Source organism: Gadus chalcogrammus, chromosome 4, assembly GCF_026213295.1.
Source record: "Gadus chalcogrammus isolate NIFS_2021 chromosome 4, NIFS_Gcha_1.0, whole genome shotgun sequence".
Lineage (NCBI taxonomy): Eukaryota > Metazoa > Chordata > Actinopteri > Gadiformes > Gadidae > Gadus > Gadus chalcogrammus.
In genome coordinates, this window is record NC_079415.1 from 5,827,040 (window position 1) to 5,853,620 (window position 26,581).

The window sequence follows — 26,581 nt, forward strand, 5'->3', positions numbered from 1 at the left end:
TATACCATAGTCAATTACTAATATATATCATAAGAACATTATGATATGTATGAAATATATATATATGTATAATAATAATATTTTACAGAAGAAGATATAGTGCCTCTAGCCAAAGAATCTCTATACATAATCCTTCATACCCAAGGCAATACGCACACACAACATACTTCTTACACAAGCACCACATACACACAATTAGAGAACAGACTGCCTTCACAATTTTCTAATATGGCAACCTGTGGGACAAATAAAACTTTTGAACTTTAGTTGTTGTTGTTGTTATTCAGCCTTCTTCTTCTTCTTCTTCTTCTTCTTCTTCTTCTTCTTCTTCTTCTTCTTCTTCTTCTTCTTCTTCTTCTTCTTCTTCTTCTTCTTCTTCTTCTTCTTCTTATTCTTCTTATTATTCTTCTTATTCTTCTTCTTCTTCTGATCCTCTGTGTGGATGTGGTTCGGCCTCAGTAAAACGTCAGTCCACTAGGCGATGAAACAGGTCGTTAGCTGAAGTGAGGCCTTTAACCTGAGGTGAGGCCTTTAACCTGAGATGAGGCCTGCTATCACCACAACCACACAGCAGATGCACAAACCAACATACAAACAACTGTGACTTGCTTTGGATAAAACGGTAATTTGTATTTGTAAAACGTGAATTTGAGATATCTGGAATAACAACTTCATCATGACGTATTGGTGTTGACCAGTAGAGGGCGCTCAGTGCTAGGACTCGGAGGAACCAGCGAGGTACCTGAAGACACGGGGTGTAATCAGGTTATAGTAGAAGACAACATGCTTTCAATCAAATCAAGCCTTCCTCCTAGTTCAGGAAATCATTCCTACATGGTCATGTAAAATGGATACGTAGAGGTTTATGGTCACTGCGAAGCCCTACACAATCAATCTGAATTACTTATAGACTTCATTGATTTAGACCTATATCATTATTATTTTTAGTACTTTGTAGGCCTATACTATGAATAAGTATTATAGTATATAAGTATATCCACCACAATTCAGGATTAGATTAAACTGTAAAGTAAGTAAGTGGGTTAAACCACCAGATAGGGGGGCACGCACAGACCATGATAGGGCAGGCATCAAAATATGATTTATGATGACACAAAGTAGGCCTTGGCCTACTATTTAGGCAACACTGGATATGGGTTTGGAAAAGTTTAGATAAATATGGTAGTGAGACTTCATAGGAATATTTACATTCTATATAAATTCTTATAATGGCCCAGGTTCTCTTGTCGCATGACTTCTGAGAGGAACAAGAACTGCAAATACCAAGATGCGTGTGGGCAGGACTCCAAAACCGACGCGTTTGCGTCGACCAACCACGTCCCGAGGCGCCGTCTGCGTCACGATCTGCGACCTCTGCGTCACGCTCTGCGACCTCTGCGTTGTTCATATCAACCCTCAGCTAAACCGAAGTCTCCGACGCCATATTGAAATACGACAATTGTTTTATTCTATCCGCGAAAACACCAACTTCTTCAAGATGTTATACTTGGAGGACTACCTCGAGAGTGGGTAACACATGTCGGAATGCATTTCCGTCGTCATATGTGCATAATGTGTCGGAAATACGGACGGTGGTCCCGTCTGCGCGTTCGAACTGTTAGCCTAGCATCGCTAGCTGCTTAATGGGTGGTTAGCCTAGCAATGCTAGCTGCTTAATTGGTGGTTAGCCTAGCGTTGCTAGCTGCTCAACTGTTGGTTAGCCTAGCATCGCTAGCTGCTCAATGGGTTGTTAGCCTAGCATTGCTAGCTGCCTAACGGGTTCTTCTTCTCCCTCGCAGTGATCGAGCAGCTCCCCATGGACCTCCGCGACAGGTTCACGGAAATGAGGGAGATGGACCTGCAGGTTCAAAGTATGCAGAGAGACACGAACTGAGCATGAACATATTAATATTACATGCATATTACATGAACAGAACATGAATATTACCTGAACATTACATTAACAGAACATGAATATTACCTGCATATTACCTGAACATTACATTTACAGAACATGAATATTACACAAACCTTACATGACTAGAACATAATTATTACATGAACATGAACATTACATTAACATTACACGAACAGAACATGAATATTACCTGAACATTGCATTAACAGAACATGAATATTACCTGCATATTACCTGAACATTACATTTACAGAACATGAATATTACACAAACCTCACATGACTAGAACATAATTATTACATGAACATTACATTAACATTACGCGAACAGAACATGAACATTACATGAATAGAACATGAATACTACATATACAGAACATGAATATTATATGAACAGCATGACAACATCAACAACATAATTATTACATGAACATTACTTGAACAGAACATGAACATTAAATGAATAGAACTTTAAATGAACATTACATAAACAGTAAATCAACAGAACTTGAATATTAGACAAACATTTCATGATCTACATGTTTTTAATATGAACATGAACAGAACCTGTGACCTGATGGCTTATGTCTACTCTGCTCAGAGACGTAACACAGCTCCATCAGCCCTACTCACCTCAGATCCACCCTACCTCCGTTCCCCGTGCGTTGTATAGAAGCACGTAGTCAGCGGTTCCTCTGGGTTAAAACGTATGGAAATGCCAACAAAATGTTCTCCTCAAACACAGATAGACGTGTGCGATGACATATTATGGACATGCTCCGTAGTACCTTTTATCAGGTAGAACTGTCTAGTGTGTGCTGAGCAACCAGAGATCTTACTACTGACCGTGACCATGCTCACATACAACTGACGCTGTGGCTGCAGAGATGGAGGTCGGACAGACCAGGATACCCTCCTGAGGTCCAGAGGGCCTGTGGTGGTCCCCTCAGGGTTCCGGGTCTTCTGCGTGTCAGGGTTTGTTTATTGACGGAGCTATGTTCCTGCTCCCTGCTAGACGCCACTGACCAGCTCGAGCAGAAGGTCATCGAGTTCTTCGTCAACGCCAAGAAGAACAAACCCGAGTGGAGGGAAGAGCAGATGGAGGTCATCAAGAAGGTAGCGCCACGGACCGCAGAGGCCTGGTCCACACCTTCAGATGGAGGCTAAAATAAACAGGCCTGGTCCAGATGCATCAAATACATCAAATATAAAACTGAAAAACATAATGCGATGTCCACATCCAGACCGATGGGAGTACAGCGACACACTGTGTTGTGGTTAATCTAACTCCTTCTCTCGGGCGGCATGTGGCTCTGGAGGTAGAGCGGGTTGGCTGGTCACCGGAAGGTTGCTAGTTCGATCCCCGCCTCCGAATGTCGAGGTGTTCATGGGCAAGACACGTCTTAACCCTCACTGCTCCCAACGAGCTGGCTGTCGCCTTGCATGGTCGACACCGCCGTCGGTGTGTGAATTAGGGCTGGGCAATATATCGATATTTGAAATATATCGATATTATCTCAAAAGAGATATAGAATGAGACGCTATCGTCAACGTCGATATAGTTTAATTTGCCTGACGAGTTACAGAATCATGTATTTTGTAGAGAGTGCTTAAAATCTGCTTCCAAAATTATTGCGGACTCCCGGTGTCACTGCCTCCACCTCGTATTTGAGAACATTACAATTTAATATGTACTATCACGGCCAAAAGCTGTGTGCGCCTCCGGAGCTCAGCTCCGGCGGGTGTCGGTCCATGTCGCGATTCAATTCTGTGCTTCAGATTGATGAGTAGGGTAACACGGTAACAAACCATGGTAACAAACTACGGTTTCTCACTCTCCGAAACTATGGTTTCTCACTCCGCCAGGTTAACGAGCACAGCTACGCAGGCAGGCTGGAAATGAAAAAATAGCGGCGCCACCGATGTAGAATAACGAGTTGGAGTGCAGAAACGGAAACTATGTTATTGCGTCAACAAATATCGATATTTATCTTATATTGCCATAGTGTTTGAAGATATCGAGATATGACTTTTGATCTATATAGCCCAGCCCTAGTGTGAATGTGTGCATGAACGGGTGAATGTCCGGCAGTATTGTATTGTAAAGCGCTTTGATTGGCCACTGGTTGGAAAAGCGCTGTATAAATGCAGTCCATTTGACAATTTCCCATGCTCTTTCAGGACTATTATAAAGCGCTGGAGGATGCAGACGAGAAAGTACAGCTGGCCAATCAGATTTATGACCTGGTGAGTAGAGACAGTCGCTCAGGTCTGCAGCATCCAACGGCCGGGGTAGCTGGCCCTGCTTGAAGAAGCTTTGATCTGTCAAACCAGTTTCCTCTTTAATCCTGATGGATGAAGTCTGTGGGCTCACACTGACTAAATACTTGGTGATTCTGAGCCGTATTCTTGCATGTTGTATGTGGAGACTCAGCGGGGTTCTGATGTGTTTCCTGCCTGCTTATAGTCTTGAGTTTATCCACCACAATTCGAGATTAGATGATACTGTAAACTAAAGTAAATAAGTGGGTTAAACCACCAGACTCCATAATAGGCCAGGCATCAAAATATGATTTATGATGACGCCAAGTAAGCCCAAGCCCAAAAGAAGTCAGCACCAAATGTGGGTTTGGAAAATGTCGGAGACTCTACTGGTCTGGACTTGGAGCAAAAATATAGCTATTGGACTAGGAATAGGAATATTTACATTCCTGTATAAATTCATATATTGTTCCAAGTCATCTTGTCGTATGACTTCTGAGAGGCATAAGAACTACAAATACCAAGATGCATGAGAGGCATAAGAACTACAAATACAAAGATGCATGCGAGCAGGACTCCCAACATCTACTCGTTCTGCATTAACGGGTTGTGATGCGTGTTCTGCTGCTCCAGGTGGACCGCCACCTGAGGAAGCTGGACCAGGAGCTGGCCAAGTTCAAGATGGAGCTCGAGGCGGACAACGCCGGCATCACAGAGATCCTGGAGAGACGTGAGGCCCCGTGCTCATTTCACCTCCACGCTGTTGGGGCCATATTGCCTAATGGTCTACGTTTTCTCTTTTTCATTTCTTTTTCATTTTTTGGCCGGTTGTTGGCCTGGCGGGGGCGCTCGTTGGCCTGGCGGCCCGCCAGGCCTGAAGAATGGTAGGGGAAACACTGGTCAGTGTCGTTACGTGCTGCTCCTGTAACGGCTCCTCCTCCCTTCCACTGCTGCAGGGTCTTTGGAGATGGACAGTCCCGCCCAGCCGGTCAACAACCACCACGTCCACTCACACGCCACGGCTGAAAGTATGAACGCAAACAACTCTCGCGCACGCAGTCCAGGGCAGTGGTCATCCAAACGGAGGGGGTAGAATGAACCAGGAGGTTTCCTAGGTCAGAAGGGAGGTTCTCTAGGGCAGTGGTCATCCACCTGGGGGATAGAATGAACCAGAAGGTTCCCTAGGTCAGTGGTCCACCAACCAATGAGCCAGATGGTTCCCTAGGTCAGTGGGGCCTAAAAAAAAAAAAAAGTGGTTCCTGTTGGTTGTCAGTTGGGGGTCATGGGTAGGTAGGGAATTTATTTTATTTTTTCCAGCGGCAGCGAATGATAGGTAGGTTGTTTTCATTTAAAAATGAGAAAATTCGAAAATTCGAAGTATTTTCTTTATTTTTATAAATCTCATAAAATAATCGGAAACCGGAACCAAACAAAAAAAATTGTTTGGCCTGGTGATCCACCTGGGGGGTAGAGTGACCCTGAGGATTCATAGGTCAGTGAGGACTCACCTGGGTTGCGGGGCAGCTTTAAGCGATGTTTTACAACTACATTTTCTCCACTTACATCAAGACTGTCTGGTGAGCTTTCTTTGATTAAGAGTGTGTAAGGGTCACTCACACTAGGGCCGCGGCCCATGCCAGAGCTCATTTGCATACTAAAGTCTAGAACGTTTGGCTAGTGCGATCACGCCATCCGTATTCCAGCACGGAACAGCCCCTTGGCCACGGCACACTTGGGAGAGGTGTGCCGTGGCCAAAGTGCAGATGCTAATGAAATGACACGTGGATACGCAACGTGAGCTGGATGACGTAGTCCGTGCGCGACCCTTTATTTATAGGTCCATGCCCTTCTTCCCCACAACAATCATTTTAAACAATGGCGGCAAGCGGTTCACGAGTGGGTTTACGTTGGTGCGATAGTGAAGTCGAGTGTTTACTTGAAATTTGGGCCAACGACAGCCTTCAGTCGCAGCTGGACACCACGCTCGGTGATGACGTATTTATCGTATTACGACGTGATGACGTATGTATGAAGGAGCAATCGTGCCCAGGCCACGGCCTTTGGGAGCAGTGTGACCACGGGCCAGCGGGGGGAGTGGGGTGGGGGGGAATCGTGCTGAATCTTCCTGCAGCACGGAACAGGCAAACTTGCCTAGTGTGGGTGCGCCCTTAGATACATGCATACACAGCGAAATGTTAGCGGCCTCACTTTGATGACCCGGTAATGGCAGCATCAGTCCTCATTAACGCCCCCCTCCACTGGGGTCGTATTATCCCTGTGCATGTTATGAAGGCATCTCGCAGGCCTCTAACCAGCCCGTGTTGTGGTTCTCCTGCGCTCCAGAGAGGAAACACAGCGCTCCGGTGCACCACACCACAGAGCACGTCCCGGAGAAGAAGTTCAAGTCAGAGGCTCTGCTCTCCACACTCACCTCGGACGCCTCCAAGGAGAACACGCCAGGTACTGAGCCGCTGCCAGCCAGCCAGCCAGCCAGCCAGCCAGCCAGGCAGCCAGCCAGCAAGCTAATGCCATCGAGCCAGCTGATGCTTCATCAAATTATCCTTTTGTTATTGTTTTGATTGAGAGACCCCTAGTGGCAGAAGTTAAAATCACACCTTTAAAGGGCCATAAATAAGAGCAAAAGGGATGTCTTCTGATGTCTTCCTTTTATCAGACAAGCAGCTTAGACCCAACAAAGGCATTCCTTTGATAATGTATATAAATAGTTGTATTAATAATGTTAAAGATGAACCAGGTGACCTGACTTCCTGTTCGGCTCCTCTGTCTCCAGGTTGCCGCACCAACAGCGCCGCCCTGTCCACCAACAGCGTGTACAGCGTCACCACCTCCCAGCCGCTGGCCTCCTACAACCTCACCTCCCTCCCCGCCGGGGCGGGCGCCGGGGCCGGGGCCATCACCATGGCAGCCGCGCAGGCCGTCCAGGCTACCGCCCAGGTCTGGTCCTCCCACCTCTGGAGCTGTTGTGTTGTGTAGTTGAGTGACTGTGTAGCTGACGGGGGTTGTTGTGTAGATGAAGAGTGACAGTGTTGTGTAGCTGACGGTGTTTGTTGTGTAGATGAAGAATGACAGTGTTGTGTAGCTGACGGTGTTTGTTGTGTAGATGGAAAGCGAAGTGTGTAGCTGACGGTGTTTGTTGTGTAGATTGAGAGTGACATGGTGTGTAGCTGACAGTTAGTTGTGTAGATGGAGAATGACAGTGTTGTGTAGATGAAGGGTGACGTAGCTGACAGTGTGTTGTGTAGCTGAGTGTTTTTTGTGTAGATGGATCGTGACAATGTTGTGTAGCTGACGGTGTTTGTTGTGTAGATGGATCGTGACAGTGTTGTGTAGCTGACGGTGTTTGTTGTGCGGATGAAGGGTGACGTAGCTGACAGTGTGTGTTGTGTAGCTGACGGTGTTGCGTTGCTGTGTGTTGCATAGATGAAGGACGGCCGGCGAACATCCAGCCTGAAGGCCAGCTACGAGGCCATCAAGAACAACGACTTCCAGCTCAACCGCGAGTTCTCCGTCTCCAGAGAGGCCACCACCTACCCCGCCTCCGCCCTGGCCTCCACCCTCACCCAGAACATCACCCCCACATCCGCCTCCGATTCCCGGGGCCGCAAGTCCAAGTAGGTCTACCCCCCCCTGCTCCTGATCCATGTTTGTAATTCACACGTTGATCGTCGAGATGTTCCGATAAAAAAAAAAAATCTTTCACGATACCGAATCCTGAACTTGAGTATCGGCCGATACCGAGTATATACCGATACAGCATCTAGCTTTGTTGTTCATATTGAAGGGGTTCTCTTACGATGACAGCAATTTGTAGCCGGATCACTTACTGTCTGCACATTCTTTTTTCAGAACAAGATCATTTATAATTATAATAATTATAAAGGATCATGATAAATGATAATTGAATTCTTGTAGTTAGGTGGGAGCATCCGTGGTAGCACGGACGCGCGTAGGTCGGAGATAACAAGATTCAGACTTTCCACATCCGACCGCTTACGAACGCAGCATTCCATCGTAGTGTCCTTGATGTACTCGTAGCCTTCGTAGTAAAGGAGTCGTGTGATGGTATGGGATCGGCGCACAGACTTGCGTACACGCTGATGCTAGAGTCGTTCAGATATCGATCGGAGGAATTTCCGATACTGATATCTGCATCGGAACAACTCTGGTTGAACGTGAGGTGACTGTAGCACCACGCTGGTATCTCTGGTCCCGTGTGGACGCCCGGTACCTGACCTCCTCTCTCCCCGTCCTCAGAAGCGGCGTCAAGTCGTCGAGCCACCAGTCGTCGTCCTCCTCCTCCTCCTCCTCGCTCTCCTCCTGCTCCTCCTCCTCAGCGCTGGCCCAGGAGCTGTCCCAGCAGGCGTCCTCCCTGCCCGAGGCCGACCCCAACAGCCAGGTGGACTGGACCTACGACCCCAACGAGCCCCGCTACTGCATCTGCAACCAGGTACCTGCCCCACAACCCCCCTCAGAACAGGCCCCTCGGAACGCCTCGGAACATGGCCCCAAGAACCCGGCCCCCAGAACCCGGCCCCAAGAGCCCGGCCCTCAGAACCCCCTTAGGAACCGGCCCTCAGAACCCGGTCCTGAGGAGCATAGATACAGTCCATAAACGTCCCATCGCCCCTCACTAGCTAACATTCTGACCCGCTGTTGTCTCCTAGGTTGTCTCCTAGGTGTCTCCTACCTGTTGTCTCCACTCACTAACTACTGTCTGCTGTCTCCTAGGTTGTCTCCTAGGTGTCTCCTACCTGTTGTCTCCACTCACTAACTACTGTCTGTTGTCTCCTAGGTTTCCTACGGGGAGATGGTCGGCTGTGACAACACAGATGTAAGTATACCTCTGACCGTTAGCTGAAGGCGGCATAACACAGCACATGTTTGTGATGTTCTCTGCCTGTGTAGTTAATGAGCTAGTCTAGCTCCCCGAGAGGAGAGTTGACGGAGAAGATGGCGATTGACCTAGTTTCAAAGTTTACACCGTTTATACTCGGTAATACCGGTGTTGACACGAGCGTATTACTCGGTGTGAAAATGTCCACGCCGCGGCAACCCTAAGCGAGTCACGTGATGGTATCCTCCGAAGGCCTTTCCAATACGGGTATCGGTATCTGAATAACTAGCTGTCCTGAGTGCTGACCCTCTCCGGCGTTCCCCCTCTAACCCGGTCTCCCGTGTCTCCCCAGTGCCCCATCGAGTGGTTCCACTACGGCTGCGTGGGGCTGACGGAGGCCCCCAAGGGCAAGTGGTTCTGCCCCCAGTGCACCGCCGCCATGAAGCGCCGCGGCAGCCGGCACAAATAGAGCTCAGCCCGGCGCCTCGTCTCCCCCCGGTCTCCCGGTCCGCATCGCCTCCACCCAGAAGCTGGGGACGGAGCGGGGGTGACGGAGCAGGGGGGGGGGCGGCGGGGGGGTCACGGCCTCGGCGGTCCGGAGGGCGTCTCCACTCCCGCTCCCTGGCTGTGAAGCGCCGAGTGTAAAGAAACGTTCCTGTGCGCGTGTCGTCTGATTCCAGGACTCGGTCCAAACCAAGAGTTAGAGTATGTGTATGTGTCCCATGAGAAGAATGAGGGTGTAAAGTGTGTGTGTGTGTGTGTGTCACTAGTTGTTCTGCACTGATTGTGTGTGTGTATGTGTGCGTGTGTGTATGTGTTTTAGAAATATCAAGATGTACAATAAAAGGATCCAGATGTTTGGTACTACTGCTGTGTTGGTCTTTATTTCCCTCCTGTTACTGGTGTGTGTTGCTGGTGTGTCACTGGTCTGTTTGTCTGCTGACCTCCACCCTGCCTCCAGCTAGGTGCGTTTCCTGTTCTCGTTCCACAAATAACTCAGACTGTTTTAGTTGGACCTTGATGGGGGTGTGTGGGGGGCGGGGGCGGTCTCTGGACCCCCTGACGAGGCCCAGTTGTCTCACGGCAGTAAAAGTCGCCAGGTCACTCCTCTGCTCCCTGATCGTGAGAAGAAAGGAAACCTTTTGGCCGCTGAAGGAGCAGAGATGGCGCCGGGAGGGAGGAAGGAAGTCTTTAGACTTTTCTTTTTTTCTGACTTTAAATGGAACCAGATGCGGTCCTACCGGGCTGGTCTCCATACTGCCTCTGCCTCAGGAATGAGGAGTTCGAGGAGCTGACGTCGGAGGTCCCGTGCAGAGAGCTCGGTTCTCGCGGAGAGTTTGCAACTTCTCAGTCTGCATCCGTGAGCGTCCTCAGTCAATTCCGATTTGTTCTACCGTCCTTGTTTTATTTGCTGGAAGTGCGAAGTATCACGGGACCGACGGACGCTTCAGATGTTTGAGAAGTTCGGTTTAGTTCGGAACCGCAGCAAGTGAAATGGAGTTCAACCCTCGGACCGCAGGAAGCTGGCTTCAGCGCCTCTGTGTTCTCACAGAACTTTAGACCCTGAGTCCGTAACCTTCTCAGGACTTCTCTTTGCTCCTCGTCCTGAGAGCGGACCCGGACCCGGACCCGGACCCGGACCCGGGATGCTGCTGTGTGCTCGGGTCTGGTCCCGTCTCTGGCCGCTCCGCCGCAGACCCTGCTCCCTTCCCCTCCTGCTGGTCCCGGCCGTCTGTCTCCTCTACCATCTGCTGGCGAGCGGCCGGAGCGGGTCTGGACCCGAACGGCCGGCCCCTGGTCCAACAGGACCCCCCGGGGTCTCGGGGTCCAGCCTGGACCGCCTGCTGGAGGAGGTCCAGAGGGACGGAGCAGGACCGCTCGTGGACTGGCTGGACAACCTTGAGAGAGGGAGACGGGTGAGACCTTCCTTCCTCCTCAAACTATTGTCAGGTAACTTCAGAACTGCGTCCTGTGGCCCCCTGTAGATCCACTGGGACCGAGGAACTCACGCAGCTGCCCCCCAGGTTATATAAATGCGGGCAAGCAACGTGAAAACCCGATAAAAACGCAGATGTAGGTGGGTTAATTTAGCTCTGTTCCTCCAGCGGCTCCGTTAGAAGGTCCAGATGGGATATATATTATTATATATTATATACATGTATTTCGGTGTTATCAAGCTGCGTGGTAACAAGGCCCAAGCTCCAGATGGGTTGTGTTGGGGTGCTACGGTGTTATTGGGCGGTGTGGTCACAGGGCTCCTCTCTCTGAGGGGGTGGGAGCCCCGTGTGTTGTTGTTGGAGGAGGGTCCTGGGTTCAGGTAGGGGGCAGACAGCTGAGGGACCTGAGAGACCCAGTGTCCAGCTCTGAGGGTCCCTTCACATGACCCGGTGTTTGGAGAAGGATAAGGAGCGGAGGAACCATGAGGAGCTGGAGGAGCCATGAGGAGCAGCTTGTTATTCTCGGCACGGGCAGCGGAGGAGAAGTTTAGTCACGTGTCTGCGCCTTCGTGGCCAATGTTCAGTTCATTGATCTTGAAACCAAAACCTCCAAAACACAAATAACCAGATGATCAAATATTATGAATGCGATTAATGATCATTTACCGGTTGTAATGTTTCACGTCTGTCTCTATTAGGTACTCTAACGGCGTGGCTACAGTGTTATTGCAGGCCAACAGCACAAAGTACAACACAATTTAAGTATATAAATATAAGCTTAATCATTTGCAAACAAAAAAAGAAATCTGGTACAGATTAAACGCTTGACTGATCAATGACTAACCGAATTTGAGAGGGGCAGCTTTCGTTGTGTAACTTATTTTAACCAGGTTGTCTATTCTACGGCTAATCTTCAAACAGCGCTCCTATCAGGTCTCTGAGAGAGCGATGCATGCTTGGTAACGCTGACGCATCAAGTACAACTCTTCTGCATAACAATTTATATCCTGGTGCAACCCAATTCAAAACCAACAGCTTCCATATGGGCTCTACTCGATGTTGTTGTGACCGCCATGACGTGTATGTGTCCTCATCAGCACCGTTCTTTAATCCTGACCCGGTCTCCTCCGCCCCCCCCCCCCCCCCCCCCTCCAGCAGCAGGTCCTGGGCTCCGGGCCGGTCCGAGCCGTGGTGGTGTTGGGTCAGAACTCGGAGTCGGACACCGAGGTGCAGCTGTACCGCCGGGTGCTGGAGCAGACGGGCTACGACGTCAGCCTGGTGCGCTACGCCGACCGCAGCGTCGGACTCACAACCCAGCAGGGTGAGCAGGAGGAGCTCTATTTTACTACCCATCATCCTCAGTGTTGGCCCCCTCCTGGGGGCAGGGGGGGGGGGCTGCCACACAGCGCTGAGCCTGGGAACCAGCTCCAGTCGGAGGGCTCCTGCCTTGCTTATGGGCAACAGGGCAGAAAGAGCGGAAAGACCTTGAACACAGACCCTCCATCCGGACAGAACCTCCACCCCCCACAGAACCCCCATCCCTCTCAGAACCTCCACCCCTCTCAGAAGAGAGGGTGCAATCGATCCCGACAGCAATCGACGAATCAAATGCTCTGACGAATAAAATAAAAACATCTGTTGCTGTCGCAGGCCTGTAATATCCCTGTCCGGCTGAAGTGATCGGACGGCACTAGCTGTCTGTCTCTCTGTTTCCCCACCCCCTCGGCCAGCTGCCTGCTCTCTCCCGGTCTCATCCCACATGACCGCTATCTTCCACAACGCTAGGCAGACCTGCTGCCTAAGCTCCCCTCAGATGTTTTGGGGGCGGGGCTACCGAGTCAGGCTTAAAGGCATCGGTGGGAGTCCTGAATACCGAACACCGATCCCTGAGCTGCTCTGAGCGATAACAACAGGTTCCCCCTGTGGAAGTTCTACCTGTCCTACCTGTTGGTCCCGTCCACCGTCGTGCAGACTGAATGTCCTGCGATGTCTGAGCTCATGACTCCTCCTCCTCTGTCTGTCTCTCCTCCAGGAGCCTGTCTGTGGAGCGTCCTGGCCTGTCTGAGGAGCTCTGAGAAGAGCTGTCTGTGGAGCGTTCCCTTCGGCCGCCTGCAGCCGCACCAGATGGTGAGACCCGATAGGTTAGAGCACCTGAGGGTGAGACCCCATGATAGACCGTCGGAGACCACCTCAGGGGGTGAGACCACCTCAGGGGGTGAGACACATCGTCCCCAGCCCTCGTTGCCTTCGACGACGCAGGCTTGTGTTGTAGTAGTATAGTTAGCTAGTGGTAGTATAATAATACCATAGGCGACAAGTTAATGATTCAGAACATGTATTTATGATAATACTACCTAACATGAATCCTCTTTATTGACGGTCTGCCGGCTCTCTGCCCCCAGGTGAACCTGATCCCAGAGCTGTCGGATGCGTTCTCCGACGCGGGAGCCGGTCGCTGCCGGTTCTCCACGGACCCGCGACTCGCAGGTCGGTTCTCCGGGTCTGATGATGATCTGTTCACGTTCTTCAGACGCTAGACCATGTTAAACCCTGAGACTCTGTCCCCTCCCCTGGACGCAGTAGTCATGGGAACAGAGCGGGGGAGAAGAGTTCAACTCTGTCATTAAGACAGATACATCCGTTCATAACCTGTACTTTATTCATGTCTTTTTATAACACAAAAACAACTTCCTGTAATGTTACACCGGCTCTCTTTTTGGAGATCTCAGCGGGAAAGGAATAACTCAAACGTCAACATTTTTAACGAGTTTATATTTCTGGTTATTCCTTGTGCTGCTCAGGAGTTCAGTTACCCATGATGCCGTCTGCCTGCGGCTCCACAAAGACCGCCTCTCCTCCAGAGCCTACACCACTGTAAGTTCACGTCTACTCATCTATATCTATGTACTATCGCCTCAGTAACGCTGTAGGATCATATAACATCTATTAATCTATATCTGTAACATCAGCACCGTGGGTTGAAGATCCCTCCCCTGCCGATATGAGGACCGTAGATTCGCTCGACAGCTTTCATAAAAAACTCAGAACTCACTTGTTCGGAGTTCACCTGGACTCTGCATAGCCTCCTCTCTTACCCACCCACACCCACCACACCCTCACCTAACACACCCCTCTTATGCCCTTAATGTATGGCACTATAGTATTGTGTATCATCTTATCCTAGCTACTATCTTTGTTGTATACAGGGAATAGGTTAACCTAGCGATTGTTGGTGCTTGGCACTTGGTTCTATGAACATCCTTACTGTACCGACAGCGATATATTGTTGTTTTTCTTTCTTCTTACAAATGTGCTTATTGTAAGTCGCTTTGGATAAAGGCGTCTGCTAAACCCCCTGAAAGTAGAGGTAAAGATGTTCCCCCTCTCAGGGTCTCTGGGCCTCCCTCAGCCCCGACCTCCACCGCTGCGTCTCCGGGCCTGCGGGCGGCGGTCCACGTCTACGTCCTGCTCACCTCGGCCGTCTCGCTCACGGCCTTCCTCCACGAGAGGTGCCTGGCCCGGGGGGACGGAGAGCTGTGGGCCCAGACCACCCAGGTGAGTGGTCAGGGGGGAGCCCTGCTGTTAGGGTCTGAAACCTGGAACACAGCAGGCAACTCAACGCTGGGTTGGGGTGGTGGGGAGTCCAGACTCAATCTTGTCTTCCTCTCTCTGTCTCTGTCTCTCTCTCTATCTATGTGTCTCTCTCTCTGTCTTTCTCTTTCCCCCCCCCCCCCCCCCCCCCCCGTCTGTCTGTCTGTCTGTCTGTCTGTCTCTCCCTCTGCCTCTCTCTCTCTCCCCCCCCCCACTTTCTCTCTCTCTCCCCCCCCCCCTCTCTCTCTCACCCCCCTTCTCTCTGTCTCTCTCACCCCCCCCTCTCTCTGTCTCTCCCCCCCCCCCCCTCTCTCTCTGTCTCTCTCTCCTCCCCCCCCTTCTTCTCTCTGTCTGTCTCACTCCCTCCCCCCTCTGTCTCTCTCTCAGCTCAAGGAGTTCCTCAGCAGGCACCTGGGTCCGGTCCGGTCTGACGAGGCCCTGGTCCAGGTGAGGGTGGTGGTGGGTCAGGTGCTGCGGGCGGCGGTGTGGGCGTCGCCGGACTCTGACCACTCCGGCAGGTCATTAAACCAAACCTCTTCCTCACCGTTCTCCTCGCTGCAGCGTGACGTTGACCTCTGTTTTAATCTTTGTTGAACCCCCACAGGTGCCTGCTGTGTTACCAGCTGCTGACCTTCACCCTCCACTTCACCGGCACCATCGTCCCTACGGTTGCCATGGTAACCACAATCTGCCGATGAGACACATTGGATGATGGATTGCTTAAGTGATGGATGAGTTGAGTGACGGATGGATAGCTGATGTATAGATTCATCAATTCTTACTGAATTGATGAATCGTTTGGTCCACACACGTCATAGACAGCAGCAGACAGCAGCAGGCTGTGAAGTGATGCCTTTATCTTGCTGACTAGAGGCCAAGAAAAAGTACACATTTTGTAAAGATTCATGAACTAAATATTACAGTTATTGACTTACTGGTGAGTAGACTAATGCATACCTAATGAGTGTAGTGCTCGTCCACTAGAGGGCAGCATGTCCTCTGGGTCTGACGGCTCGTCCGCTAGAGGGCAGCATGTCCTCTGGGTCTGACGGCTCGTCCACTAGAGGGCAGCACTTCCTCTGGGTCTGACGGCTCGTCCGCTAGAGGGCAGCATGTCCTCTGGGTCTGACGGCTCGTCCACTAGAGGGCAGCATGTCCCCTAGGTCTGACGGCTCGTCTCCTCACAGATCAACAGAGACCTAAGCTTCGCTGGCCTGCAGGATCCCTTCGACGGCCAAATCACCAGAGAGACAATACTGGAGGACACTCTGCACTTCCTGCTGCCAGTGATGCATGGACAGGTGCACGTGGACACAAACACACACGCACGTACAGATCCACAACCAATGAAGAAATGCAGGCACACACACGCACACATGCAGGCACGCACACACACACGCACCTACGCACAGAAGCACGCAGACACGCACACACTCACTCACTAGATAGCCTTTTCTTTTTCAAACTTCCCTTTTGGATTCTGACGGATATTTGAAGGTGGGATATTTTAAAATGGTTGACAATGTCTGACTGACGGTGGCCTCCTGTGGTCTGCAGGCTGGAGGCTGTGAAGGAGGACCGGCCCGGTGTTTACCAGAGCCCCAACTCCTGCTGATGCTGCAGTTCCACAGACAGCTGAGAGGATCCGGACCGTTTGACCTGGTGAACTAAAGCCCTATTCACCAGCTTTGAGACCCATGATCTGAGAGAGAGTACATGTTGTTTTGTTCTTTGTTCTCACCCGTGATCTGCACGTCCTCATCTGATCCGACGGGTGACTGACACAAATTTAAGCCAGAAAATATCTGGGTTAATTCTCAAGATTCAAAGGTTTTTATTTGCCATACTCACACAGGATAGGCAGTTTAATGTTCGTGTGACATACTGTATTTTCAGTGCTTAAAAAATAATGGAATACAATAGAATAAAGCAAAATAAAAAACAATATAATATAGACTAGACTGTCATCCTCGCTGTTTAAAACCCTAGAGGAGACAGAGGACAGGATACGAGTTCCGTCGTGTGATGCCAGAATACGCAGTGTTCTAAAAGGGAATCCTGGAAACATTGTAACACTGTCTCTCGACCCGACACTCTTCTGGAAACAGAGCAGAGAAAGGAGGTCAGGGTTGAGTTCCTGCTCACAAAAACAACCTGGAACAAAGAGACCAACACGAGGCAGGCTGGGACCTTGTGGACGTGTCATGGTCTGTCTGTTTCCTTGTCTTGCTTTGGTGTGTTTCCGGTTTTACTTTGGTATCTCTGTCTTGTTTCTCCCCATGTCCGGTCAGGTTTCCCTCCTGTGTGATTACTGCTTTGGTATTTAAGACCTTGTCTTTCCTTTGTTCCTTGTCGGATCATTGTAGTTTGTAGTTTGTGGTGAGTTGTGTTCTGTGTGCCCGGTGTTCCCTGTGTTACCCCGGGTGCTGTTTGCATGGGTGCTGATCACATGGTGCTGATCATATGGGGTGATGATCACATGGTTCTGATCACATGGTCTGATCACATGGTCTGATTACATGGTGCTTGTCACATGGTGCTGGTCCCATGGGGTGCTGATCTTGTGGGATGCTGATCATGTGGGCGTGTTAAGTGCTCATCATGTGGGCGTGTTCAGGTGCTGATCATGTGGGCGTGTTCAGGTGCTGATCATGTGGGCGTGTTCAGTGCAGATCATGTGGGAGTGGTCAGGTGCTGATCATGTGGGAGTGGTCAGGTGCTGATCATGTGGGAGTGGTCAGGTGCTGATCATGTGGGAGTGGTCAGGTGCTGATCATGTGGGCGTGTTTTAGGTGTATCCGGGTGGTGTTCCAGAGGGGAGGCTTCTCCCCCACCAGCTCCGTCCGTCCGTCCGGCCGCCTACAGGTGGTGTGTCCCCCATCCAGACTCTGCTGCTCCACCTGGTCCAGTTCTACCATCTCCAGAGGAACCACGGGAACAGGTAAGAGGAGACTAATCACAACCACACACAACCACACACAACCACTCAAAACCACACACACAACCACACACAGCCACACACAGAGCCACACAGAACCACACAGTTCATTTAAACCTGAGCCCAAATGAGGAGCTCTGGAGTCACACTCCTAGAGTCTGTTGTGGACGCTGGAGGTTTGACGTTCTAGCTCGACCCTCAATGTTGGACTAAATCTCAGCAGGAGTTGTGTGCGCTTTAAAGAGAATTAATCACTTTAAGTTGTTACCGTCCATTGAGACACTCATGTCCTCTCCTCCCTTCCTCCCTTACTGACCAGTGAGACGCTGATGTCCTCTCCTCCCTTCCTCTTACTGACCACTGAGACACTGATGTCCTCTCCTCCCTTCACAGCAGCAACCAGACGGAGTCTCTGAGCGACCTGCAGCGGAGCCAGGCCGACAGTCTCCCAGGGAGAGGTAACACCTCCCAAAGTATGCAGTTGAGAGGGAAAGTCCGTCCATAAGTCCAGCAGGACCGAGTCGTTTGTCTCCTGAGAAGAAGGCCTCATTCAAGGGATTCTTCCAAGAGTAGCCTCACTGTTCCCCACCTGCTCCGATCTGTAAATCTAACACCACATACCGACTCTGAGCGGCATGTGGCTCAGGAGTTAGCGCGGGTTGGCTGGTCACCGGAAGGTTGCTAGTTCGATCCCCGGCTCCTCCTAGTAAGTGCCCTCCGTTCACCGTGACCCTCTCCTGTGTGGTGGTTCCTCTGCTCCTCCAGAGCTCTGCGGGGACTTCCAGCTCCGCCAGCTCTACACGGACCCCCCGCTGACCCTGAGCCCCCCCTTCAGCCCCCACCTGAGGGCCTACCGGGCCGAGGTCCCCTTCCACACCCTGGTGGTCCGCGTCCGGCCCCAGCCCGCCAGCGGAGCCTGCCGCGTCCACCTAGACCACCACGGAGGACCCGGGTGAGGCTCACCATGGACCCCCTTTCAGAAACCAAACCGTTGTCGTTGTTTAAAATGAGACGGGAGGTTGTCCTGCATTCATGCGCAGTTCCCTGACACGCTTCGAGAATTTAACCTGCGTGTTCCTGCCTCTCCTCTTGTGATCTTGACGTTCTCTCTGCTGTCTGTTCAAAAGAGATAGGAAGGGTCAAGTAGTTAGTTAGACCGTGAGTCAGGTGAAGAGGTCTGTCTGACGGACCTGACCTGAGCCCACTAAAAGGCACCAATGTGGCGTGTAGCAACCAACATTGTTACATACATCAATATTTTTTTATTGTAAGGGTTATGGTTGTAACATATAGTACATATAGTATACATAAATATAGTATATTAAAATACATAAACACATAATTAAACTATGACTGTTGCCCGCGCTGTGCTGCTGAGGGGCTCTGGGTGACCTCTCTGCCCCCCCCCCCCCCCTCCCCTCAGGACAGCCCACTACCCCGTGGGACTAGGGGACAGCCGGGTCCAGATCCTGCTGGTGGACCAGGGGGCGGGGCCGGGGGCGGAGCCTGTCGTCATGACCACCTACACCCTGCATCTGTTCCGCGAGGGCCCCCCCAGCCTGCCCCTGTTCGGGAACCACGTCATGTGCGGCTTCATCCAGGTCCGTAGAGGGTGGAGAACGGGTGGTGTATGTCCTGGTAGCGGGTGTAGTTAGGTGGAGACCAGGGGGTGTATGTCCTGGTAGAGGGTGTAGTTAGGTGGAGACCAGGTGGTGTATGTCCTGGTAGAGGGTGTAGTTAGGTGGAGACCAGGTGGTGTATGTCCTGGTAGAGGGTGTAGTTAGGTGGAGCCCAGGTGGTGTATGTCCTGGTAGAGGGTGTAGTTAGGTGGAGACCAGGTGGTGTATGTCCTGGTAGCGGGTGTAGTTAGGTGGAGACCAGGTGGTGTATGTCCTGGTAGAGGGTGTAGTTAGGTGGAGACCAGGTGGTGTATGTCCTGGTAGAGGGTGTAGTTAGGTGGAGACCAGGTGGTGTATGTCCTGGTAGAGGGTGTAGTTAGGTGGAGACCAGGTGGTGTATGTCCTGGTAGAGGGTGTAGTTAGGTGGAGCCCAGGTGGTGTATGTCCTGGTAGAGGGTGTAGTTAGGTGGAGACCAGGTGGTGTATGTCCTGGTAGAGGGTGTAGTTAGGTGGAGACCAGGTGGTGTATGTCCTGGTAGCGGGTGTAGTTAGGTGGAGACCAGGTGGTGTATGTCCTGGTAGAGGGTGTAGTTAGGTGGAGACCAGGTGGTGTATGTCCTGGTAGCGGGTGTAGTTAGGTGGAGACCAGGTGGTGTATGTCCTGGTAGCGGGTGTAGTTAGCTGGAGACCAGGTGGTGTATGTCCTGGTAGAGGGTGTAGTTAGGTGGAGACCAGGTGGTGTATGTCCTGGTAGAGGGTGTAGTTAGGTGGAGACCAGGTGGTGTATGGTGCTATTAACCAGGACTGGTTTACTGGTTTAAGACCCGTGGTGGAGAGGGTCTGTGAATCACTTTAGGGGTCTCTCTCTGGGTCTCCCATCAGAACCAGTAGAACCATCATGACCATTAGATCAATCAGAACCATTAGAACCACTAGAACCTTCAGAACCATCGGAACCTTCCCTCTGGCTGATCCAGGAGGTCCCAGTCAGACCGTCAGGCGTACTGGGCTGACTGGGTGGATCTCTCAGCCCAGACGTCAGGGTGGGTCTTCAGCACTGGGTGAAGGTGAAGTTGCTCTCTGTGTCGGTCTGGTCACATGGTCGTGCCGCCATGGCTCTTTCAGGGCGCGGTGGAGGGAAGGCGTCTCAGAAGATGAAAGCGGGCCCCCCCCACACCCCCGACCCCCAGACCCCCGTTCCCCGCGGTGTTTGCCCCCGCCCCGCGTGCGCATGTACGGACAAGAAAATCCCTGTTATGTTGTCTTGTGGCACTTTGTCGCCAGCAGCGACGCCCGCATGGGGAATGTCTCGCTCGCCCACCAAGCCCCTGGGAGAGAGAGTATGTGTGTGTGTGTGTGTGTGTGTGTGTGCCAGCCACTCTTAGTGTGTGAGTCAGTGTGTGTGTGTTTCAGTGTGTATCAGAGTGTGTGTGTGTGTGTCGCAGCAGTGTGTTTTGGTGTGTGTGTGTGCGTCTGGTGAGTTTGTGTTGGAGTAGATGTGTAAACGTGTAAATTGACATAGTGTGCGTGTGTGTGTGTCGGTGAGAATACTTCTCGTGTGTGTGTCGGAGTCCTGCGGGCCCTCAGTAGTCCGGGGGCCCCCTGGGATCCAAGGAGCTTCCTGCCACTTCATCAGCCCGTTTAGCTGACCTCTGACCTCTGAACAATCCACAGGGAAACCTTCTCTTTTAAAGCGGTTGGTGTTTGAACTCGCGACTAAGCTGTCGTAGGCCTGGTTCTGTTCTATGTTGTAGGACTGGTTCCGTGCTGTGGGACTGGTTCTGTGTTATAGGACTGGCTCTGGTATGTTCGATGTTCTAGGACTGCGGTCTGGTTCTATGTTGTAGGACTGGTTCTGTGTTGTAGGAGTGGTTCTGTGCAGTAGGACTGGTTCTGATGTGTTCTGTGTTCCAGGACTGCGGTCTTGTCCTGCAGCCAGAGAAGCCCTGCGGCCTGGAGCCGGTCTCTGGACCCCCAAGCCTCCAGACCGGATCTCTGGACCCTCCTAGACCCTGCACCTCTGGGGCCGAACCCGGTACACGCTAGTTAGCCTAGTTTGTCTGTCTGTCTGCCTGTGATAGTAAATCATATTACTGATGGTACATACAGTACACTGAAGAGACACACACATGTTCACACTGAGATTGTGTGTGTGTGTTGTGTGTGTTGTGTGTGTGTGTGTGTGTGTTGTGTGTGTGTGTGTGTGTGTGTGTGTGTGTGTGTGTGTGTGTGTGTGTGTTTGTGTGTGTGTGTGTGTGTGTGTGTGTGTTTGTGACAGGCCGTTGGGTCGTCCCTTGCCTCAGCTGTGCTGATAATCGAACTTGTGATTGGCGGGAGGTTGCCTGGCGACCGGATGACTGTTACCACCCCGTGGTCGGACGCCTGCATCTTCAGGCCTGTCTGTCCGGGAGTAAGGTGAGAAGGCCAGGGGGTCCGCACCCAGCATGGGGTCCGCACCCAGCATGGGGCGCCTAGCACCCAGCATGGGGGGCCTAGCTCCCAGCAGCTGCATCGTTTAAAGTAATTTGTAAATTATTTTGAAAATTTATTTGTAAATTATTTTTAAAATTAATTTGTAAATTAATTTTAAAATTAATTTGTAAATTAATTTAAATAATAATTTGTAAATGAATTTTTAAAATAATTTGTAAATGAATTTTTAAAATAATTTGTAAATGAATTTTTAAAATAATTTGTAAATTAGTTATAAAAATAATTTGTAAGTACATTTCTACATTAACTTTAAACAAGATATGTCCGGCCAAAACGTATTGTCTCTTGAAAACCTGAAAAGGGCAATTCTGTGGTGAAGAACTAGTTTCTTGAGAGATGCTACAGCATCTTTCTCAACACCGGCTAAGAATTTCTGCTGCCCGAAATATTGAGCAGCAGGAGACCTCCATGGGGGGAGTCAGGTGTCAACAAACCCCTGGGATTAATGATGATGGCGGGACGGGGGATGGATGCTTCATGAAACTATGTCCATTAGAAAAACTACTGTGTATTTGTCTCTTGGTTGAGAACGCTAATAACACAAAAACCGGAGTACTTCTGGTTCCCTGATGTTGCCTCCTTGTCTCCTCATCTCCTTCCTCCTTCAGCTGCTGTTCATCGGGGACTCCACCAACCGAGGGATCATGTACTTCCTGATGGAGCGGGTGAACTCCACGCTGCAGGACTGGGAGAAGGCCCACAGAACGCTCCTCTTCGGTCACCTCAACCAGGGCCGCACCCACGTGGGTTACTCCTACTACCCCCAGTTCTGGCTGGAGGAGAGAGCCAGGCCCACCTTCCAGCACGCGCTGGAGCAGCTGCTGACCAGGTGAGGCTCCTTACACACATCTGGACACACCTGGACACACCTGGAGCAGCTGCTGGCCAGGTGAGGCTCCTCACACACGCCTTGAGCAACTGCTGGCCAGGTGAGGCTCCTCACACACATCTGGAAGCACCTAGACACACCTGGAGCAGCTGTTGGCCAGGTGAGGCTCCTCACACACCTGGAACAGCTGCTGACCAGATGTTCATCAGACACACCTGGAGCAGCTGCTATCCAGGTGAGGCTGCTCAGACGCACCTGGGCACACCTAGATCAGCTGCTGTCCAGGTGAGGCTCCTCACACACATCTGGACACAGCTGGATAAGCTGCCAGCCAGGTGTTAAGCAGACACATCTGGACACAGACAGACATCTGGTTTATTGGTTCAGATTATGCAGCCGCATTAATACCTGTATTATCAGGTGTTTACATGAAGAAGGGTTGAACATTTGTCGTTTTAAGGGTGGGCAGGTCGCAGGTTCTGTTCTCAAGACTTTTAGAATTGCGACGTGTTGTTGCTCGGCAGTTCCAGAGTTGGAGCTTCGTGACGTTCTCAAAACCTCCTCCCTCAGGTCCCGTCCTCTCTCCAACTCCCAGCACACCACCCTGGTGGTGGGGGGCGTCCAGTGGCTCCGGACGCGCCATCTCCAGACCATTAAGGAGGTGCTAGAGAGGTGATTAAGGCGAGGACTAGGCGTTTCAAGTCAATGGGAGCATTTTGAGTCCACATTTTCACAGTAACTGCTACACTGCAATAGCAGCTAATATTTGAAGCAGGATCATCCATAGCCCTGCTACACTCTCCACTGCAGTGCAAAACTGTCCTCTGCTGTTGTCTCCGGGTTTGGTATTTCTTTAACCCTGTGTCCCTCCTGCCTTTCCTCGGCTGCTGACCAGAGGGTCTCTGGAGAACGTCACGGTGGTGATCAAGACGCTCGGCATCGGCTTCCATCTCCCTGCTCACGGCCTCCGGTCACTTAGCCAGGTACCTTTTGTCCAGCACTTCAAGACCTTCTGTGTGATAGATGCTTACCGACACCTGCTAACTACGAGGGCTGTTGGACCACAGCAGTCTAACTCTGTAAGCCTTATTCAGTTAGCGGCCATCTTGGCTCCATCGTGGCTCCATCTTGGTTCCATCTTGGCTCCATCTTGGCACCATCTTGGCTCCATCTTGGTTCCATTTTGGCTCCATCTTGGTTCCATCTTGGCTCCATCGTGGCTCCATCGTGGTTTCATCGTGGCTCCATCTTGGCTCCATCTTGGTTCCATCGTGGCTCCATCTTGGCTCCATCTTGGTTCCATCTTGGTTCCATCGTGGCTCCATCTTGGTTCCATCTTGGTTCCTTCTTGGTTCCATCTTGGCTCCATCTTGGCTCCATCCTGGTTCCATCCTGGTTCCATTTTTGTTCCATCCTGATTCCATCCTGGCGGCCATCTAGGCTTCAACCCTGGCGGCCATCTTGGTTCCCAAACGCTAGCAGGCTGATGGAACTGAATGCGGAATTCCGCATTCAGTTCCATCAGCCTGTTAGCGTTTTGAACCAAGATGGCCGCCAGGATGGGAACTGAGGCGGAGCCAAGATGGCCCCTAGCTGTGTCCGTCGAGTCCGCTCTCAGCAGCTCAGTGTATCTCTGTACCGTCTCCTTGTCTCCCTCCAGCGGGAGATGCAGGAGCTCCACCGGGAGAACCAGGCCATCGTGGCGGAGGCACAGAGGCTGGGCTACGAGGTGCTGGACACCTTCCAGATCACCCAGGGCCGCTACAGGGACTTCCTGCCCGGACACTGCGCCTGCCACTTCCATAAGGTAAAGGGGCCACTTCCATAAGGCAAAGGGGCCAGTTCCATAAGGTAAAGGGGCCACTTCCATAAGGTAAAGGGGCCACTTCCATAAGGTAAAGGGGCCACTTCCATAAGGTAAAGGGGCCACTTCCATAAGGTAAAGGGGCCACTTCCATAAGGTAAAGGGGCCACTTCCATAAGGTAAGGGGCCACTTCCATAAGGTAAAGGGGCCACTTCCATAAGGTAAAGGGGCCACTTCCATAAGGTAAGGGGCCACTTCCATAAGGTAAAGGGGCCACTTCCATAAGGTAAAGGGGCCACTTCCATAAGGTAAAGGGGCCACTTCCATAAGGTAAGGGGCCACTTCCATAAGGTAACGGGCCACTTCCATAAGGTAAAGGGGCCACTACCATAAGGTAAAGGGGCCACTTCCATAAGGTAAGGGGCCACTTCCATAAGGTAAAGGGTCCACTTCCATAAGGTAAAGGGGCCACTTCCATAAGGTAAAGCACTTTAACCATGACTGTGTCCTCGCTCCGCGCAGGTGGAGAAACGGGTCCAGGCCCCTGGGCCCCTGAGGGCCCGATCCGGCCCCCCCTACGGCTCCAACGGGACCCGGGCCAGCACCGGGCCCCCCAGCGGAACGGGCCCCCAAGCCCCCTCCCCCTCGTACCACGTGGAGGGGCCGGTGAACGCTGTGTACTCTGAGATCCTGCTGAGCCGGCTCTGTCCCGGGACCCCCCCCTGAGGAGGAGACGCACACCGCTAGCGTTTGGAACCAAGATGGCCACCAGGGCGGAGCCAAGATGGCCGCTAGGGTGGAGCCAAGATGGCCGCTAGGTTTGTCCGGTCCACTTGTCAGCAGCTGAGCATGAAGAAGTGTATCCCTGTTTCGTCTCCCCATTGACTCAACGCTGAGCTACGGCACACCGGCCAATAGGGAGCTGAGGACCGCACCATGTGACCCGGCTGAGGGAGGGGGTGGGGTTCAACGCCACGGGGGGAGGGGTCAAACAGCACGAGGCGCGCTGAGACGAGACGCGGTCGCCGTCGATTGGTCCGACTGACCGAAGGCCTGCTTCATCATCGGAACGCTTAGATCCCTAACTGTCACCTTTGCACCCGGCTCTGATTGGACGACTATATGGAGACTGAGCCTGGTGAGAGGGGGTCAAGGTCAGCGGGCTGACCTCTGACCCCTGACCCTGAGCTGCTGCTGACGGACTTGTCGTCATGTACCCGAGAGACGGACTCATAAGCGTCCAAAATATGTGGAGCTTGTTCACCCTCTCATACCTCAGCCCTTATAACAGTAGAGATGTTATTATGTTAACCACCAATCAGCCAAGGGGTTCATGCAGGAAACATTATCAATATATAGAGAGATTGCTATGTTGTCTATATTTTTCTACAGATCATAATCGTGCCTATTTTCTTATATATTTGGAGTGTGTGTGTGTGTGTGTGTGTGTGTGTGTGTGTGTGTGTGTGTGTGTGTGTGTGTGTGTGTGTGTGTGTGTGTGTGTGTGTGTGTGTGTGTGTGTGTGTGTGTGTGTGTGTGTGTGTCTGTGTGTGTGTCGACCACAGATCTAGCCAAGCTGCCTCACCATTTTAAATCAGGGCCAAACCCTTTTGGTTTCATCTTCTTATTAAAACATGTGTATATGTATGTATATATGTATATATATATATATATATATATATATATATATATATATATATATATATATATATATATATATATATATATATATATAATATTTATTATTTTGCAATCTTACTACTTTAATTTCCCATTTTTGCTACTAAATATTTGTCTGTAAACGATCTTCCTGTTATTGTATTAAAACGTGACCCTGTATGTGTAACGCACTATGGAGCTGCACTATTCATAAATAAGTCTTCCATTAACGAGGCTCTGTTTGTCTATTGGGGGTGGGTGGGTCGGTGTGTGTGCGTGTGCGTGTGTATGTTTGTGTGGGTGTGTGCATTCACAAGATCATCATCACTTCAAGTAAATGTTAATCTAAGCGTTTGGTTCTCAGATCCATTAACGAATCGCCTGTCAGTTGTCTCGTTAACTCGTTCGGTTCATCCATAACTGACTTGCCGGCTTTCTGTGCCGTCCTGAGCGGTGACGTCTCACTCCGGGTCCACGTCTCAGACCTGGTCTCACCTCCATGCTCCTCCCGGGCCCAGGAAGGAACCTCCTCATGCTCCTCACTCCGCGTCTCCCCCCACGAAGAGGGTCGTGCTGAACCTAACGGGACGTTTCACCCTCTCATCCTCATCCTCTCATCGTTTTATTATCGCCACGTTGCGCTCTGAGTCGTGAGGTTTTATTAACGTCAGCGTCG

At 51.1% G+C, this 26,581-nt stretch overlaps 2 protein-coding genes across 2 annotated transcripts; both read left to right on the forward strand.

Moving 5' to 3' along the window:
• The first annotated feature begins 1,350 nt into the window (after positions 1–1,350).
• On the forward strand, positions 1,351–9,895 carry ing3 (inhibitor of growth family, member 3). Its single transcript, XM_056589388.1, has 12 exons — positions 1,351–1,526; positions 1,800–1,871; positions 2,933–3,033; positions 4,099–4,164; positions 4,813–4,909; positions 5,136–5,207; positions 6,523–6,639; positions 6,971–7,134; positions 7,621–7,811; positions 8,455–8,647; positions 8,993–9,031; positions 9,387–9,895. Exons 1-12 carry the CDS (start codon positions 1,499–1,501, stop codon positions 9,501–9,503), a joined length of 1,257 nt encoding a protein of 418 aa, XP_056445363.1. The 5' UTR covers positions 1,351–1,498; the 3' UTR covers positions 9,504–9,895.
• Positions 9,896–10,090: 195 nt separating this feature from the next.
• Positions 10,091–25,915, forward strand: cped1 (cadherin-like and PC-esterase domain containing 1). The gene is made up of 21 exons (XM_056589374.1): positions 10,091–10,950; positions 12,127–12,292; positions 13,004–13,098; positions 13,374–13,458; positions 13,773–13,845; positions 14,361–14,526; positions 14,950–15,080; positions 15,167–15,239; positions 15,750–15,863; positions 16,120–16,224; positions 17,355–17,503; positions 17,894–17,958; positions 18,266–18,452; positions 18,924–19,101; positions 21,034–21,154; positions 21,398–21,534; positions 22,221–22,441; positions 23,012–23,113; positions 23,337–23,424; positions 24,102–24,248; positions 24,769–25,915. The coding sequence occupies exons 1-21, from the start codon at positions 10,681–10,683 to the stop codon at positions 24,970–24,972; spliced, it is 2,877 nt and encodes a 958-aa protein (XP_056445349.1). The 5' UTR covers positions 10,091–10,680; the 3' UTR covers positions 24,973–25,915.
• Positions 25,916–26,581: the final 666 nt, after the last annotated feature.